This window comes from Rhipicephalus microplus, chromosome 5, assembly GCF_043290135.1.
Source record: "Rhipicephalus microplus isolate Deutch F79 chromosome 5, USDA_Rmic, whole genome shotgun sequence".
Lineage (NCBI taxonomy): Eukaryota > Metazoa > Arthropoda > Arachnida > Ixodida > Ixodidae > Rhipicephalus > Rhipicephalus microplus.
This window is the reverse complement of record NC_134704.1, coordinates 144,071,658-144,083,670: the sequence shown is the minus strand read 5'-3', so window position 1 is coordinate 144,083,670 and position 12,013 is coordinate 144,071,658. Positions and strand designations below refer to the sequence as shown.

The following is a 12,013-nucleotide window of genomic DNA, read 5'->3' as shown; positions in this document are numbered from 1 at the left end:
GGCATATATGCGGCTTCATTGATTCTGTGGTGGACGACAATGAAGAAATAAACCTGGGGTTTTTGTGATGAGTTGAAGCACTCAACAGCCTACTTGTCACGAAACTGGCATTGTGTGACGCCCGGACAGGAATGGGTATTTACTGATGAGCTCATGTTATAGAATAGCGATGCCTAGTAGAGTACAGCGAGGGTATGGGAAAGGACAGCGAGCGATGCAACAGTGAATAAGAATGAATGAATGAATGAATGAATGAATGAATGAATTAATGAAGTTTCTTTGAAGTCCGGCAGTTTTACCGGGTGAGGTGGGGGAAGAGGGGATCAACTCCTGTCCCTTCCCAGTCTCCGTCGATTATTATGGCGGTGCCTCAGGTAACCCTCGAAGTCCTTGGAACCATAATCACTTATTTAACATACGGCAAAGGTCAATAGGGCCTTGTAAAGGTGAGTAGTTACAAGCAAATGAAGTAGTTAAATGAAGTAAATGACAAAGTTTAAAGAAGCAAATGACACCTAGATATACAATAGTGTTCGTATGGACAAGTAGAACAACGTGAGGAGAAAAAAAAAAAGGTTTGGCAGTTGTATTTTCCTAGCTATGACGGTATCGTAAAACTTATCAGTGGCGGTGACTCTCCCGGCAGTGAGACGATTTCACTTCAAGTGCGCTGAAAGGGCTCGAAGTTAAACGATTGCTTGATACTTCCACAAGGCGTTAGGTCTGAATGACGGAATGGCGGTCTTAATAGTGGAAGAGGCGACCACAGAAAGCGGCTATACTCCAAGAAAAAAATTATTACACTGAGATATGGCAGTGTTCGACACTGCTTCGAAAAAAAGCATTACAAACAGTTGAAATTACAAAATGAAGAAACAATCAATATGCGTTGGCCAGTTGGTGGCGCTTGCTTCACAACCTAAGAGACATACAATTTTTCAGCTCAGTCTCCCCGTCAGGATTAGTAGTGCTAGTGGGTTTGCCACCTCTTTTTTTGTTGTGTCACATTTGTCTTCGGCAATTTCAAGGCTTCACGTTTGTGGTGAAACGGCTGTCTGAGTGGATGTGACAGAAGCAATTCCACAAGGTAAGGAAACTCTAGACAACATTAAAAAGAAAACAAACAAGAACAAGCTTTATTTCCGTGCAACTCAGTACTCCCGCCTCGTGGTGTTCCATAGGTCGCAAGGATTCTTCGCCTTGTACATCGGGGTGCCTGGTTCGCAGTTGAAAGAGTCACGGAAGTACCAGCTGTTCCTCGCGGCAATGTCAATGCTGCATTTGAAAAAAAACGGAGTACTGCAGAAACTGGTAAGAGCTTTTTAAAGCTCCTTCACAACTTCCTCTAGCACCATCCGCGCGAACGTTTGCGAATCCACCCATCTCCCCACGCATGTCACCGAAGAGGATGACGACGAGTGGGTGGAGCTACAGGTCCCAAGACCCATAATGGCTGCGTTGAAGTCACCGACTAGTATAAAGAGTGTATGCTTGTAAATCTTTTGGAATGTATTGACACAATTATCACTGTTATGTATTGCGAACTTCTTTATTCAGATACAAACACATTATATATATATATATATATATATATATATATATATATATATATATATATATATATATATATATATATATATATATATGTGTGTGTGTGTGTGTGTGTGTGTGTGTGCGTGTGTGCGTGCATGCGTGCGCGTGTGCGTGCGTGCGTGCGTGCGTGTGTGTGTGTGTGTGTGTGTGTGTGTAACACCGGCATTGTTAACAAAGTGAAAAGGGGTGTACTGATTCGATTACTAGCTAATGATCTCGTGCTTTTAAAGATATACATATTGCCACATGGTTTGCTTGGGTGAGGTCGAAGAGTGAAAGAGGACAAAGACGATCTCTCTGAGCCGCTACTTGGCTAGTCGACTCAACGAGACCATTGTATCAAGTTTGTCGTGAGTAACGTGACGAGACTCGTGGAGTTGCTGCGTGCAAAGTCTCACGATCCACCCGATCGTGAGAGTAAGCCGCCACCAACGAGGCCTACCGCCTGAGACACCAACCACTGACGCAGCGACCATCACTTCCAAACAAGATCCCATGCAAGCTCCGACACCTTCCACGCCGATCTACTGCACCGTCCAGAACCCGCTCATGCATAGCCCCTTTCACGGAGAGCAGCATGAAGATCTTCACGACTGGCTGAGTCAGTTCGAACGTGTCGCAGTGATCAATTACTGGGATGATGCCGCGAAGCTCCGGAACGTGTACACTTGCCTAAAAGACGGTGCCAAGACGTGGTTTTTAAACAGGGATGATGTTCTGACATCTTGGCGCAAACTCCAGCGTCGCCTCCTGGAGACTTACAGGAGTCCCGACCGCCGCGAACGGGCGGAGCGTGCACTACAATCACGCATTCAGATGCCCAACGAGACCGACTCGATGTACGTCGAGGACATGACACGGCTTTTCAAGCGTGCGGATCCTGCTATGGCAGAAGAAAAAAGTTGCGCCACCTCATGCGTGGTGTGAAGGAACAACTTTTTGTTGGTTTGGTGCATAGTCCCCCCAAAAGTGTTGCTGAGTTACTAATCGAAGCGGCAGCAATGGTGCGAGTAGTGCACTAACGGTCTGCTCTGTTTGACCGTCAAGTGAATGCTGCCTCAACTCCCAAAATTTTCGCAACCCCTGGGAGCAAGAGCCCTGCATAGATTCGCGAAATCATCCGATCTTTTGTCCGGGAAGAAATGGAAAAGATGTACGGTACAAGGTAAATCAATGTTGGTTCTATCACCAGTGTCATCCGTGACGAGGTCCAGGAGGTGCTGCACGCCCATCAATTTCCGCCCATGTCTGTTGATCCGGAAACGGCTTCTGTGTCTACTGAAAGTCACCGTCGTACGTACGCGGAAGCCTTGTCATCTGCCACGCCTCTTACTGGTCAAGGATTCCCGACCCAGACAGTGCCGCACGTCCCGATCCAGACAGTGCTGCACGTCCCGATCCAGACAGGGCTGCACGTCCCGATGCAGACAATGCCATACGTCCCGCTCCACACAATGATGCCGTCAGTTGCGATTCAGTCAGCGCACGCTGATTTGGACATCGATAGTCGCCGTGCACCGACGCGCAAGTCTGACCTCTGGCGTACGCCAGACAGACGACCCTTCTGCTATCATTGCGGTGAGGCTGGTCACATTTACCGCGAGTGCCCATACCGGCAACTTGGACTGCGCGGATTTCCCGTCCATTCCCCTTGTCCCCGAATTGGTCAAAGGCCAAGGGATATCGAAGAGTATCTCGCGCAACAGCGTGCACCCTTTACACGACGGCAATCGCGGCCACCATCTCCGAGGAGACCCGCAGCCACTGGGCCACGTTTCGGGGTGACGGCACGGGAACGCTCCCCGAGCCCTCGTCGAGAAAACTGAAGGCAGCGGCCTTCGGGGGCAAGGTCGCTGGGACTCAAAGTGCGGAACACCTCCCATCGACACTTGCACGCAGCGCCGAAGGCATTTCGTCAGAGAATAGTCGCAGTACCGAAGAAACGCCGATATCCACATCTGAACCTAGTGACCCCGTGTCACTCGACATACCTGTGCTGATTGACGGTCTTCAGGTCACTGCATTGGTAGACACTGGTGCAGACTATTCGATTATCAGCGGGAGGCTAGCGAAAGATCTCAGGAAAGTGATCACGCCGTGGAATGAAACGCGAATTCGAACAGCTGGAGGACATGTAACACCGCTTGGTCGCTGTACCGCAAGAGTGAAAATTCGTGCGTCAACGTTTGTGCTCAGCCGCCTCGTTCTTCGCGACTGTTCGCGTCAGCTGATTATCGGCATGGACTTCCTGCGGGAATACGGTGCGATCATGAATCTCTGGGAGTGCATCGTGACCTTCTCGACTCAAGGCGCAACAGATCGAGACGCTGATAACTGCCGTAGACCTGCGCTGCGTGTTGCTTTGACAGTGTAACGCTGCCACCTCGAGCAACTGTTCCCATCGAAGTCACTTGTGAAGACTTCCAAGACGGCGACGTGGTGTCTGAAAGTATCCTATCACTTCTGCTGCTCCAAGGTGTATGCGCGCCCGAAGTGTTGTGCGCGTCCATGACGGGCAGTCAACGATACTAGTTACGAACTTCAATCACGAGCACCGGCATCTTTTCCGCGGAACCACCCTAGCTTATGGAGACCCTGTTGCCGACGTCAAGAAGTGCTTCGCGTCCGAAGAAACGTATGAGGATGAGGAATTTCTAGACCGCATCGACATTATTTCGACGCTGTCAGACAAGAGAAAGGCTGCACTTCATGACCTTTTAAGGAAGTTTCGACCTTGTTTCGCCTCTTCTTCTAAAGTCTGTCAAACACACCTCACGAAGCATCAAATTATTACCGACGATGACGTCCGCCCCATCCAGCAGCAGCCTTATCGCGTTTCTGCCAGAGAACGCGAGGCTATTCAGACACAAGTAAGAGAGATGATCGATGACGGGATTATTCAACCATCCAGCAGTGCTTGGTGCTCGCCAGTCGTTCTAGTGAAGAAAAAAGACGGAACGCTGCGATTCTATATTGACTACAGGAGGCTTAATAGCGTCCAAAAAAAGACATCTACCCGCTTCCACGGGTCGACGACTCCCTCGACAGGTTACGACGCGCGAAGTATTTTTCGTCCATCGATCTAAAGAGTGGCTATTGGCAAATTGAAGTGGATGAACGAGACCAAGAAAAAACCGCGTTTGTGACTCCAGGCGGACTTTACGAATTCCGAATTCTTCCCTTCGGCCTCTGTTCTGCACCATCCACTTTTCAGAGGATGATGGACACAGTTCTCGCTGGCTTGAAGTGGCAAAGCTGCCTTGTCTAGCTCAATGATGTGGTCATCTTTTTCGAGAGCTTCGAAGAACATCTGAAGCGTCTGAGAAAGTTTCTGGAAGCCATTCGCACAGCTGAACTCACGCTGAGACCTCGAAAATGCCATTTCGGCTATGAAGAGCTGAAATTTCTGGGACATGTCATTAGTGCGGATGGAGTGTGACCTGATCGAGACCAAACTGCTGCTGTCGCCACCTTCCCTGTTTTATCAGATAAAAGAGCAGTACGCCGTTTCCTCGGCTTGTGCGCGTATTATCGCCAATTTATCGCCAACTTCTCGAAGGTAGCTGAACCTCTTGCGCGACTCACCCGAGATGACGAGCCCTTTACTTGGGGCGCAGAACAAGATACAGCGTTCACAGAGTTACGACAGAGAATGCAAACAGCCCCTGTTCTTGCCCATTTTGATGAGGACGCTGCTACAGAAATTCATACAGATGCCAGCAACGTCGGACTTGGCGCTGTCCTTGTACAACGACACGGCGGCGTTGAGCATGTGATAGCCTACGCCAGTCGTACTCTTTCTCGAGCCGAGACCAACTATTCAACGTCCGAAAAAGAATGCCTTGCAGTCGTGTGGGCGACAAAAAAATTTCGGCCTTACCTCTACGGTCGTCCCTTCAAAGTGGTGACTGACCATCACTCGCTCTGTAGGCTGGCAAATCTCAGAGATCCATCCGGCCGTCTCGCACGGTGGAGTTTGCGTTTGCAGAAATTCGATATTACGATTGTATACAGGTCAGGGCGCAAACACGAAGACGCCGACGCGCTTTCTCGAGTGCCTGTGGGGAACGCTGTCAGGAGCTCCGAAGATGAAGATGCCTTTTTCGGAGCAGTTAACGACTCCGAATTTATGTCAAAGCAGCGGGCAGATGACGAATTACGCGCAGTCATAGATTCCCTGGAAGGCCGCAACTCTCAGGTCCCTCAACACATTGCTCGCGAACTGTCTTCTTTTTGTCTAAGAGGCATTATTTACAAGAAGAACGCCCGTGGTAGCGACAAAGCCTTCCTACTCGTTGTTCCTACCGACATGCGTGATGAGATCCTCCTTGCGTGGCACGGCGAGCCCACGTCAGGACATTTGGGCTATTCGCGAACTCTCGCCAAAGTACGCCAACAGTATTACTGGCCGCGACTATCAACTAGTGTACATCGATATGTGAAAGGCTGCCGTGAGTGCCAGCGCCGCAAGACTCCGCCTGCGAGACCCGCGGGCCTGCTCCAGCCGATCGCACCACCACGGACACCGTTTGACCTCGTGGGAATGGACCTTCTCGGGCCCTTTTCCTTGTCGTCCTCTGGGAACAAATGGATTATGGTTGCGACAGATTATCTTACTCGTTATGCTGAATCAAAAGCGTTACCCCGTGGCACGGCCTCTGAAGTCACGCAGTTCTTCGTGCACCACATCGTCCTATGGCATGGTGCCCCGTCATGCGTGATTACGGACAGAGGGACGTCGTTTACAGCACGAACGATGGAGGACATTTTTAAACTGAGCTGCACAAGTCATCGAAAAACATCGGCTTATCACCCGCAATCCAATGGACTGACAGAGAGGCTTAACAAGACCATAGCGGACATGCTGTCAATGTACGTAGACGTGCAACACAAAACCTGGGACGAGCTTCTTCCATACACTACGTTTGCTTACAATACGGCAACGCAAAAAACAACGCGATTTCGCCTTTCCGACTTGTTTACGGACACAACGTGCGAACCATGCTCGATGCTATGCTTCCGTGCGACCAAAGCAATGAACTTGCTCAAGACGCTGAGCAATACACTTAATACGCCGAAGAAGCTCGTCAGCTAGCTCCCATATATACGAGTCACCAACAAAATGCAGACGCACGACGTTACAACCTTCGCCATCGAAATGTCACCTACCACCCCAGGGACCGAGTGTGGGTGTGGATCCCTGTCCGGCGACCAAGCTTATCCGAAAAACTCCTAAGCCGTTATTTCGGACCGTACAAGGTTCTTAGGTGAGTGACAGATGTTACCTACGAGGTATTTCCGGACGGCGCAGCGTCTTCTCGTCGACAGCTTCGGCCCGAAACCGTGCATGTCGTTCGGCTGAAGCCCTACCTCACACAGTAGCCGTTGTGGTTTCACGTGCTACGACATGCCGTGACTTTGCGTTGCTGGTGCTGTTTGTGTTCTCCTGTGTTTTTATGCCTTTTCTTTTTGTACTTGGCGCAAGCGTTGACGAAACTTCCTCATTTGCGCTGCGAGTACTGGCACTCTCCCTCTTTTGGTTCTCTATATCTGCGTGTGTATGCCTTCATTTTTTTTATTTACGAGCATCGAGTCGATGCTTTCAAAGGGGGGGGGGGACTATTGCCACATGGTTTTCTTGGGTGAGATCGAAGAGTGAAAGAGGACAAATACGATCTCTCTGAGCCGCTGCTTGGCTAGTCGACTCAACGAGCCTATTGTATCAAGTTTGTCGTGAGTAACGGGACAATATCAATGGCGAAATTACTTTATATTGGAGTTTGAGAAATAGTATTCAATTGTGCCTGTGCAGGTCAAAGACTATAAACACAGACGAAAGCGCAATATTGAGAAGCAGAGGCAAGAAATCAATCTTGCTTAGTAAGCATAAATTAGGTTCATACTCTCTGCATGAAGTAACCCAATATAAGTATCTATGGGTCACCCTTACCACCAAGTTAACATGGATGAACAGACGACATAAGTAACACTTGCACCTCAGTCTTAAGAAACTTATGTCCCTTGAAGAACAAACTATGAAAGAGACCTTTTAAAAGCTGCTATGCTATGACACTCTAACCAGAACTAAACTAGAATAACCATGTCTTGTTCGGGGCCCGTATACTAGAACTAACATTAAGAACCTCGAGAGAGCGCAGCGACAGACATGTATGTTTATTTTAAATGAAATTTTGAGGTTGCATTCATCCACGAACTTCATGAAAGCTAGCAAGAGTATAGTTGGGCATGCTAGTAATACATAACTAATAATAACGTATATGGCACGTAAAAACGGAGACACAGGATAAGGGAAGTGGCAAAGAGAAGCGCTCCTCTTTGCCCCTTCCCTTGTACCGTGTCTCAGTTTTTACGTGCTACCTTATTATTAATTATGAAAGCTAACCGTACTGTAGCATATGAATTGAGAAGACAGAAGCAGAGAGGGAATTTCATCGAGAGAACAGGGTAAGTTTCACACCAGCCGTGTATTTCTGCTGAAGTTTATGCACCTTTCTTCATAACCATAGCCGTTACAGTAAATATTTTACTATCATTGCGATCATAAGCCAATACTACTTTTGTTCAAGCACATTTGGCACCAAAAACTGTAACACTAATATTTTGTAAGTTTCTTTACTTCAGGTACCTTATTATTTCTCGGTAATAGCTATCAGACGTTGTGTTGAAAAAGAGCACCTCCCTCCACACAATACAATATTTCTGCTTAGTCGATTGCCTACTATGTTATCTAAATACTAGCCAAAATCTATTATTCTAGACACTCTGGTTGCTAAGATGGAGGAACATAGGTAAAAAAGCATGTTTTAAGATAGAAATTGGCATTATTTCAAAAACACAACAAGATAAAAAGCCCGTCGATGGGCCTGTTTGATAAACACCAGTCCGAGAACCATCAACAATATCATTTATTTTTTTGTTTTGAAGTGCCTTGCTTGGCGAGCCTCTTTTGTCGCCTGCTGTGTAGCCGTATCAGCAAAGTACTGTCGGCGCAGGTGAAGGGTGCGTAGGCTCTACACTATGCAGTGCACAGGTGAAATTCCAAAGGAGTTCACCACCTTGACACGGCCTATATTGCCATCATTAAAAAGTGATCATAGCATCCAGAGTGCATGCTTTCAGTGTTTGGTGTCCAAGAAAAACGTTTTTCTAAGCGCGCTCCCACATGACTATTCAACGACTCGTTAGGGTTTTGAGGTTTCCCAACAAGGCATTAAGAAATTTCGAATGAGCAAGTTCCGGATATCATGGCTTAACAGCCTCAATAACAGATGCTGGAAGGTGTTATTCATGACCGAATGGTTCACCATTTAACTTAGCTTTTTTGGAATTCACGCCAAGTTTCAGCGTCTTCTGAGCAAATGGCGTGGGATGGATTGGTATTCTTTGATGTCATAAGAAAATATTCAACCCGGATTGCTTTTCCCGTGTCCTCCAAGCTGGCTTCATTTTCTTTATTTCAAAACAGTTGAAAGCTGTCTTATAGCTGTCGAACACCAATATACATTACGCGAACTCTGCTATCAACGTACAGTAAAGATTAAAGTACTCCAGTAAGAACACGTTTTACTTTCGTGTTTTACCGGTTCTCGTGACGTAGGGACCAAACGTGTTTTTATACCCGTATAAGTATTCTTGTTTTTTTATTATACTTCAGTCAATAGTTTGCGCTCGTCTGTTGTAAGTGTTGCTTCTAGTCCCGTGTTTTATCGAGCGGCGTTTTGTCTTCCAGCATAACCCACCGAGTCATGCACATTAATTAAGCTCCTTCTACGACTAGCTGGTTCACCAGTCGGAAGGAGCCTTTACAGTATGCTCGAGTTTCTTTCAGGCATATGCCTTTTTTTCTGAATGTTTCGAAAGCATTCGACGACTTGATTAGTTCAATAAGCCCGTTATAGGCAGCTTTCGCAGCTCGTAATGATCCCCTCCGAGGAATACTTACAGTTCTTTGCCAAAATCAGTGCCACAGTGCAACTGTAAAGGAAATAAACGACAAACATCAGACAAGCGCGACTGCAGTGTAGGCCGTGAAACACTCATACGAGTGAAAAGAGATGCACACATGCCCCAGTCACGAAAGGCGTATACCTCCTCCTCGGAGCACCAAGTCGTACTTTAATTACCGCCTGACAGTCACAGCAGCCCAACGAATGCTTCAATAAATGCAATGCGCGTAACTTTAAATGGCCTGGCTCACCCGTCTTGAATTGATTGTGGAGATGTTCTAGCTTAAAGGCACATGTGCCATGCATTGCCGAAGCGTGTTGTAACTACCGGAGTAAGAAATGACATGTTTGCAACGATCCGTTCCTGAATATCCTAAATATTCTGAAGTGGCACACTGACTGGAGGAAAAAAGTGGTAATTAAGTAGGTCGTTTTTTTATGTTAGACACAACATTATTGAGAGATAATGATACCAAGGAACGCTTAGGGGGTGTTACTATAGTATTTGTACTATTAGTAGTAATATTGTAATGCAAATGTGAAGAAAAGAAAGAGGACGAATACACATTTTGCTCCAGGCTTGAGCAAAACGTGCGATCTTCAAACAACGCATCCTGTGCACTACCAACTGAGCTATACACAGTGACGGTCATTTCCCAGTCCTTAGTATGGGGTATAAATATGCCTTTAAAACTAGGAGTGTTAGTCAGCGCCGCTAGTAGCCATGGCGATGAGCGTGGTACATTCTTTTTCGGTTTGTTGGTGTCATGTAGGGCGTGATCTTATTACTACCTGGCAATAAACCTTCGCGTACTACCTCAAGGCATCAAGCCTGCAAAAACAGTGACCTTCTAAAAATCAAGGAAAGAAGTGAAAATTTCAGGGCTCGTTTTTCTTTCTTGCCCACTGTACTAATGCGAACGGGCCATAATGCTAAGTATAGATGAATTATTAATGTAGTAGTAGTTCTTCTAGAAATCTGAAGAAAGAAAAGTGGACTAATAAATGACTTGTCGCTGGCGGGGACCTAACCTGCTACTTTCGAATAATGCGTCTGGTGCTCTACAAACTGAGCTACAGCGGCGGATAATAGTATGCGAAGGATTATTGTTCATCTGACAGCTTGTAGCAAGATCACGTGCAACATGATGCCAACAGACAAGAAACGAGTGTTCCACACTATAGCCGTCATGCCTACTAGCGGCGCTGATGAACCGCCCAATTTTAAAGGCACGCGTATACCCCATAAAGTAGACGGGAATCAGGCAGTTCTTGTTTCACGTACGTGTGGACTTCACGTACGCAAACGTGAAAAGTCCTCGTAGTACATTACATTACACATAGCTCCTTATGCTGGGAATGGCGAGCACTGCAGTTGAGAACTCTCGACAGGCTAGCTTTTTATCGCACTCGACACGGTATCTTGTCCAAGCGTCCACGCGAAGCACGCAAGGAAATGCCCACAAAGAATCGAATCTCACGTATACGGTCGTGAGACTTGCGCGTGGCCGGTATGTTTTACGCATGCACACTGCTTAGACATAAAAGTTCTACGTACACAAATCATCTGCGTACGTGAAACTAAAACTGTCTATTATCACCGCTGTGAAGCTCATTTGGTACAGAATCCGACGCATTATTCGAAGGTCGCAGGTTTGATCCCCGCCAGCGGCAGGTTAACTTTCGACAAGTTTTGTTCCTTCAGAATTGTGTTACGAGTACTTCTATTCATATTCCCTATCATCTGCTTTGTATAACTTTTAGTTCTCAATAATGCCTGCCACGTTGTACCCTGCGCTTTCTCATGTCAGTGAACGCAAATAAAAAGAAAAGGCCGCTTTTCGCGGATTTCTACCTCGTTGCGTATGATATAGTCAGTGGCAGGTCAACCTTTTCAGACACTGCGCTCATTTGGGTCATGCAATTTTCGAATCCAGAAAAGTTATTGACCGGCGACTGATTCAATTTCATGAAAGTTTACAGAGGGCACTTATTTGAGCAGTAGTTCTGTAACTTTTTGTGTACAATAGAATATTACAATAGAATATTCAAATGTGAAATTAAAAAGATTCAGCAGATACCATTTATCATGGGAATCTCAGGTGACTGTAGTGTATTTGTTTTATCTAGCAATGAGTTACAAAATAACAAATGGTAAACAATTGCATGCGTGTTACATGAATAGTTACAAGAGTACTGAAAGGTTGGCGAGTTGGTACTGATTCATGGCTATCTCTTTTACCGCAACATACACACGACCATACACACGCCCGTGATGTCTGCGTCTTCTCGTACGTGTGTATGTTGCACAAAAACAAAATTGACATGACAAGCTTCTTCCAGTTGCGTAACGATACAAAGAGCAACATGGGTATCACCAAACCCAGAGGGCTGATATTTAGCAATTGTGCTTGCGAGAACTGTATCCCTGGAGAGTGCTGCGTAGACCGATT

The 12,013-nt window shown here is 46.6% G+C and overlaps 1 protein-coding gene across 1 annotated transcript in view; it reads right to left on the bottom strand.

Moving 5' to 3' along the window:
• Nucleotides 1–1,108: 1,108 nt before the first annotated feature.
• The window catches only part of LOC119173357 (uncharacterized), a 420,783-nt gene continuing 409,878 nt past the window's right edge, over nt 1,109–12,013 (bottom strand). Inside the window, exons 21-22 of the mRNA XM_037424210.2 lie at nt 9,557–9,588; nt 1,109–1,275 (exon numbers count right to left, since the gene is read on the bottom strand). Coding sequence (XP_037280107.2) covers nt 1,152–1,275; nt 9,557–9,588 — 156 coding nt within the window. The 3' untranslated portion in view covers nt 1,109–1,151. The remainder of the gene's footprint in view (nt 1,276–9,556; nt 9,589–12,013) is intronic.